The 7,352-nt window shown below is 44.6% G+C and overlaps 1 protein-coding gene across 3 annotated transcripts in view; it reads left to right on the plus strand.

Moving 5' to 3' along the window:
- Positions 1 to 3,242: 3,242 nt before the first annotated feature.
- Positions 3,243 to 7,352, plus strand: part of EXOSC2 (exosome component 2) — an 11,402-nt gene continuing 7,292 nt past the window's right edge. For 2 of the 3 annotated variants that reach the window (XM_006834878.1, XM_006834879.1), the window contains exons 1-3: positions 3,243 to 3,379; positions 4,923 to 5,024; positions 6,999 to 7,044. In XM_006834878.1, coding sequence (XP_006834941.1) covers positions 3,258 to 3,379; positions 4,923 to 5,024; positions 6,999 to 7,044 — 270 coding nt within the window. In that variant the 5' untranslated portion in view covers positions 3,243 to 3,257. The remainder of the gene's footprint in view (positions 3,380 to 4,922; positions 5,025 to 6,998; positions 7,045 to 7,352) is intronic. The other variant, XM_006834880.1, reaches the window with a different exon arrangement.

A 7,352-nucleotide genomic window follows, 5' to 3' on the forward strand; every position in this document is an offset into this window, starting at 1 on the left:
AGAAAGCCTCATCTTTCTCCCGCGGAGCAGCTGGTAGTTTCGAACTGCTGACCTTAAGGTTCGCAGCCCGATTCGTAACCACTACGCTACCAGAGCTCCTCTAATGGTTATGGTATGGTGGAATCAAGAGGAGGCCAGAGTGGCTGACTGACTTGAAGTGATAAGGGAAATGGATTAGGAGTAGGTGAGGTCAGAGACAGTCAAGGGCCAAGTCCCGCAGGCCTCCAATGCTGTGATGATAAGTTTAGATTTTAGTCTTAGTATAAAGGGAAGTCTCTCATGTTAATCAGAATTAGGGAAATAATTTAATCTGATCCATTAAAAAATGATTCCTCTTGCTCTGGTAGCTTAGTGGTTACAAGCCGGGCTGCTAACCTCAAGGTCAGCAGTTCAAAACTACCAGCCATTCTGCAGGAGAAAGATGAGGCTTTCTGCTCCCATAAAGATTTACAGCCTCGGAAACTCTATGCAGGGTCTATGAGTCAGAACAGCATACCACCACCACCAGCAACAGCTGCTATATGGAAACTAAATGGTAGGAGGGGCAAATGTAGAATTAGGGCAGTGAGATAGGAGGCTGTTTTATCCACTTGGGACATTAATTGACCTGGAGTGGTAACCATGGAGTGGAGGCAGAGATCTAGAGGAGGATGGACATGGGGAAACTGAGAATTAGAAATGACCAATCATTAAAATCACATAGGGAGTCAAACACACACTCACAGATTTATGATTCCCACCCTTGGAAGCCTCAATGCCTACATCTGAGCCCCCAACGTGTATTTTTAACCAGTCCTGTGGGATACGCAGCCATCTTTCTGGTGTCTGCTTATCCATAAGGTGGTGAAGAGGCAAATGTGGTAAAGAAGCAGAGCATGGGGTAGGAAGTCAAGTCTTGGATTCTAGTCCAGCAGCAGGTATGTTTTGGGTATTCAAATGACTGTTAGAGCTAACAATGGCCCTATGAAAGTCTTGGATTCTAGTCCAGCAGCAGGTATGTTTTGGGTATTCAAATGACTGTTAGAGCTAACAATGGCCCTATGAAGGGCCATGTTGTGAGGAATCAATAACATAATGCCTTTCAAGCACCCAGCAAGTTCCAGGCCTCTGGGAATTGTTTAGTAAATGGTGCAGGCTCTGGAGTAAGGCAGGTGCAGTTGAAACACTGGCCCTGGACCATCTGCTGTGTGAATTCTCTTCGTTTTTGAGAATTTAATCCTCTTTATAGCTCCTAGGCATCTGTAAGAAGGTATCCGTTCTACACTGACACACATGGTGTGGTCATGTGTCTAAGTTGACTCCCTCCCCTGCAACCTGTTCAATCTCAATGTGGTAACCAAACAAAACACCCATTGCTGTCATAGTGACCCTATAGGACAGAATAGAACTGCCACCATAGGATTTCAAGGCCGTGAATCTTTATGGAAGCAGATTGCTGCATCCCCCTCCCCTCCCCAACACACACACACACTTAATCACTACTCCACCAGGGCTCCCTCTGTAAACAATGAGTGCTGTGAGAATGGAAGAGTTAAAGTTCATCCTTCCTGGTATGAAACAAGATACCAATACTCTATCCCACTCCTTAGCCTCAGGATCTTGCTCCCTCCTGACTGAGTTATGTTGGCTCACAGGACACCACTGCCCCCTTATGGCCATAGCCAGACTCAACAGATGGGCCCTTCTTGCACTTTCTTCTGCTCCAGTACTTTACTGGCAAGCACACTTGTCCAATGACCAGTAGAGCACTAGAGATTGCTTCACAGGGTTGGTAGTTATAAGTCTGGCTTAGGTGAAAGCAGCACCCTCCTTTGGGAATTTTATAAAACAATTAATCTGACAAATCTTCAGGAAGCAGCTGACCTGATCTATTGAGCACACAGCATGTGTGGCTGATGCAGGTGGTTCAACTTAATACTCTTTGTAGTCCTTGTAAGAAGCCCTGGTTGCACAGTAGCTAAGTGCTGTACTGCTAACAGAAGGGTTGTTGTTGTTTGTTGTTAAGTGCCGTTTAATCAATTCCCACCCGGACCCATAGCGACCTTGTATAGGGTTTCCAAGTAGCAGCTGGTGAGCTTGAATCATCAACTTTGCAGCCTGACGCATTAGCCCACAGCACCATGTAACTGGAAAGGTAGACGAATTAGAACCGACCAGCAGATCCAGGGAAGAAAGATGGGAGAGTCCGTTTCCGTAAAGATTTAGTCTTGGAAACACAATGGAGCAGATCTACTCTGTCCTTAGTGTCACTAGGAGTTGGAATCCTCGTGACCCTAAAGGGGTTGGTTTGGTTTTAGTATAGTCCCTGTCCATGAAGAATTATCTTCTCCAATTCTAAGAGGTTGAGACTCAAGTTTGTTGTGCAATAAACCACCACGCAGGACAAGGGCCAGAGAGAGTAGCAAGAGGCAGGTAGAAGAGGTGAGGAAAATGTTCCCATTATTATAGGATATGGAGATGAAGCCACATACACATTTGTTCCCTGAATCCTTAGAAAGGTGCCAGGTACACCGAAAATTCTTGATTCATAACATGTCTAAGTGAGGATCTTTATATTATGTAGGCACTTGCCCTCCTTACTAAATAAAGCTGCCTTGTAAGGTTCCACTTGTCTTCTTAGGATAGTTTGTTTTTGCAAAAGAAAAGAATCTAGAGCATTTTGTGGGGAGGGAGTGATGGTTGGTGCTGAACTATAACGTAACCAGGGCGGCTACAACGTAAAATACTGGGGTTACTAAGAGCGGTGGGGAATGGAGCTGTCCTGTTTTTGTCCATATAGTGTTGTCTGTAAATCCCACCTTTCCATCCTCCTGACTGCTTTCATAAAAAACAACAAAACAGCCTCTTAGCTACTTAAACGAGTCCTGGTGTGGCGCTGCAGGATAATAATGCATCGGACCGCAAGGTCAGTTTGAAGCGGAAGGTCGGCGGTTCAAACCCATCAAAAACCCTATACAGGGTCGTTGTGACTTGGAACCGACTCGAAGGTACTGAACAACAACAACAACGTGAGTTGGAACCGATCTGGTGGCACACTACCATCACCACGACCTTGCCAGAAGTAAACATGGTAATTTCGTTCTTCTTTCCCTTTAATTTAACCTAAATTGCCAGTAACCAATATGGCTATCGGTCGGTGAGCTCCCATTGGCGGCATCTCTGAGACCACGCCCCACCCTTCCCAAGAGAACATCTGCTCGGACTCTTATAGCGTGACTCCTGGTCTGATTGAGCATGCGCAAGTAATTGGCGCCAAGATGGCGATGGAGATGAGGCTTCCTGTTGCTCGTAAGCCTGTTAATGAGACTCTGGGAAACGAGACCAAAAAACATTTGGTAGTGCCGGGGGACACGATCACTACAGACACGGGTTTCATGCGGTATGTAAGGACCTGGGAGACTTGGGACTCCAGCGAGCCACTGCAGGTTCCTGCACGTGGCCTACTAGCCCGAAACCCGGGCCTCTTGCGTCTAAGCCCCTCCGAGACCCAGGGCACATCTTCAAAGCATCCCAATCGCCCGGTTTCCTGGGACTCGGACTTATTATTCTTTGTATCGTGTGTATTCGCGTTTGTCACGCCCCCTACCCCCCCCCCCAGCCCTCTTTCCCTGACATTTGGCTATCATGGCTTTAGGATCCTCTGCCTTTGCCCCCAAACTGTGAACCATCCTAGTTGGAGACCTGGAAAACTGGCGAGAATCTGTAACGAGGGCCTCTAGTTTTCAGAAGAACGTTGGGCATTTCTAATTTAGCTTCCGTCTCCCTCCGCCTTTTTTGGAGACAGGGACTGAGTTTTGGAGTTAGTAATAGTTTGGGTGTAGAGCAGACATTTCACAGTATGAAGTCACCATGTTGTGTTGTTGTTAAGTGCCCTCGAGTCGTTTCCAACGCACAGCAACCCTAGGGTTTCTGAGACTGTAACTATTTCGAGAGAGCAGAAAGCTTCCTTTTTCTGCCGCAGAGCAGCAGGTTGGCTCAAGTCGCTGGCCTTGTGGTTTGCAGTGCAGTGCATATCCCACAGAGCCCCCGAGCTCCCAAATATATTGTGTTACATGCATTAAAATATACAACCTTTGAGTCTAAAGACATTATAGTTTGTTGTAGATAGAGAGCAGGCTCTGGTTCCAGTCCTGCTGCAATCATTTTCTGTTAGCTGCATTACCTTTTGAAAGGTGTTTCGTCATTTGTAGAATGTGAAGGTTAATGTCCTGGTGTAGCACTAACATGAAGTACCCACCAGCCTGTCCTCAGAAACCCTATAAAGGGTTGCCGTGAATCAGAACTGACACACTGGCATTTAACAACAAGAAGCAGCATAATGTGAAAAAGAGAAACAAAACATCATAACCCCACCTTCCTACACAGATGTTGCTGTTAGCATTTTTGTGGGATTTCAGCTGTGTTTTATTTTTTGCAGGGAGTGGGGAAATACATGAATAAATGTGTATATGAGGAGTACAGCACTTATAGCATTGCTTTTTTTGCCCAGTTTGAAGGGATTGCATCTTGTTACACTAAGTAGGTTCCTGTATAGTTTCCAAAGTTGTAAATCTTTATGGTAGCCGAAAGCCTCATCTTTCTCCCACAAAGTGGCTGATGGATTTGAACTGCCATCTTACAGCTTATTTTACAGCACCACCAAGCATCCTGAGCTGCATCCAATGAAATCTTAAAATTAATTCCTCCATTCATGTACTCAACACATTAGTATGTGTAGTTGTGAGTATAACAAGGAACAAATTGAAAATCTCTGTCCTGGTGGAGTTTAAATTCTAACAGAGAGAGACCGTTCCAGGCCTATGGAGTGTAGTTAGTATGAAGGCCAGGCTTTAAGACAGAAGGAACCTTTTAAGTTTGAGGAACATTATTCTTGAGGGGAGAAGTCGTCTCAAGTGATATATTTTGTATCTATCTTGAAACAGGGGCCATGGAACCTATATGGGGGAAGAGAAACTCATAGCCTCTGTGGCTGGCTCTGTGGAAAGAGTAAACAAGTTGATTTGTGTGAAAGCTTTGAAAACCAGGTGAGGACAAAAGGTGTGTATTCTGTTTCTTGCAGCATCTATATTACTCAAGCAGGTCTCTGCAGTCTCCTTCTTCCCAACTTCCCTATCATTCTGTGAGTCTGTGGCTTTGAACACAACTATATTGTTGAGTGCTGTCGAGTCAGTTGTGACTCATAGCCACCCTGTATAGGATTGCCAAGAAGTGACTGATGAGCTTGAACTGCCGACCCTACAGTTCAAACTGACCTTGCAGTCCAGTGCATTATCCCACAGCGCCACACCAGGACTCCAGAACTATAGGAAAGATTATAGTAAGTACAGCTTTAAAGATTTTTGGTTCCCTCCTGCCAAATGAGGATAAAAGTAGGATTTTTGTTAGAATTCAGTGAAATGATGAATTCATACGTAGCCAGAGCCTAGAAGGGCTCAGTAAAGGTTAGCCCCGGAACGAGTTGGAACAGAGTGAGTGGTAGGGAGAGTAGGAGCAGCTATAGGCAAAGAGAGAGAGCTGAGGTGGATGGAGCTTTTGACTTCCTGTGTAGGCCACTGTGACATTTTGGCTTCCACTTGATGTAATCTGGGAGACACTAAAAGAGTAGATAGAGCAGAGGAGGGACATGATTTGACTTAACGCTTTTAATAAAATCCCTCTGGCTGCTATGAGGAAATTGAAGGAGGACTAGAGCAGACTTAGGGGGATGAATTCATCTGAAGTGATGGTATCTTCGATTGGAATAGTAGCCGTGGAAATGGGGAGCTGTGATTTGATTGTGCATATTTTTTGAAGGTGAAGCTGGAAGGATTTGTTATGGCACTGGTCATAAGAGACCGAGAGGAATCATGGATGCCACTAGGGATTTTTAGCATCTGTGGGATGAAGTCACCATTTATTGAAATGGGGATAGGAGTAGTTTGCCGGGAGTGGGGAAGAGAGAGAGAAGGGGGTCGCTGGCAAGCTTACTTTGGGCTTTTGTTACATTTGAAAGCACTGGACTGAACCACAAAGTCTATGGTTCAAACCCGCCAGCCACTCCACAGAAGAAAGATGAGGCTTTATGTTCCTGTAAAAATTGTTTAAAAAAGCCTCGGAACCCCCATATGTTGTTAAGTGTTGTCACATTGGTTCCGACACATAGTGATCCTGTATAGGATTTCTGAAGAGCAGCTAGTGGGTTTGAACCTCCATCCTTGTGATTCAAACCAACCTTACGGTTGAGTGCTTATCCTACAGCGTGTATAAGGCCCTCAGAGTCCATTAGTCTGGCCCTGTCAAGGCAACCGCAGACACAGCCATCATGTTGTTGTTGTTAAATATGACCCACAAATGATGTTACAAATTTTGGCAGAAAAGTGGTCCTGCCCCTGCTGTACAGGGTTACTATGAGTCGGAACTGACTGGAAGGCACTTAACAATAACAATTAGTCCTTTAAATGGAGATGTTGGGTAGTCAGCAGGTGGTAGAATCTAAAATGAGTGGGGTAGTCAGCAGTGGTATTTAAAGCCATTCGATTGAATTCATTAACCAAGAGATGAGCATGAACTGAGACCCAGACACTGACCTTCAGCATTGGACATTTCCTTATTAGAATCAGGGATGAGGGGCTTGAGTCAGGGCAGCCAGTGGGTGGGGGAGACAGCGAATAATAGCCCATTTGACTGGCATCAGTGCCTCTTTGTGGGCCAGCCTGTCTCAGAATTTCCCACAGGAAAATGTTCTGTACTTTACATTGTCATGTAATCTAACAAAATAGGGATTTCAGCCTTAATCGGCCACGTGTATGGATTTGTTTAAGAATAGTTAAGGGGGATTTTATACAAGTAGAAATGTTTGAAGTGATCAGTTCCTGAAAATATTTCCAGTACAAACAGCCTAGTTATGTGAATTTGTTAAATGTGCCTAATCAAGCCTCATCCAGTTTAACTGAAATCTCAAATGGTGCTGGGTCATGTATATAGTCTATTCACTCATGACCTCTTGCTTTATCTTTCAGGTATAATGGTGAAGTTGGAGACATTGTAGTGGGAAGAATCACAGAGGTAAAGTTTATATCAGATTGATGGGTTTTTTTTTGGCCTTTTACTCAATAATGCAGTTTTTCAGATTGATTTTTTTTTTTTCTTTATTCCCAACTTTACTATGCATTTCCTTAGAATATGGGCATATCTTTACAGAGTCCCAGAACAGTTAATGAGTTCAATAAACTTACCACTGACACTTGTATTGCCCTCCCCAACACCCAAAATAACCCGCCCATCCCAACCCCATTGTGGTTACCTTATATTCCATTAGTTCTTCCCTCCATTTAAGATAGTCTATTTTATCCAGTAATCTACCTGACCTTCCC

Source organism: Chrysochloris asiatica, unplaced genomic scaffold (assembly GCF_000296735.1).
Source record: "Chrysochloris asiatica unplaced genomic scaffold, ChrAsi1.0 scaffold00014, whole genome shotgun sequence".
In the NCBI taxonomy this organism is placed as follows: Eukaryota; Metazoa; Chordata; class Mammalia; order Afrosoricida; family Chrysochloridae; genus Chrysochloris; species Chrysochloris asiatica.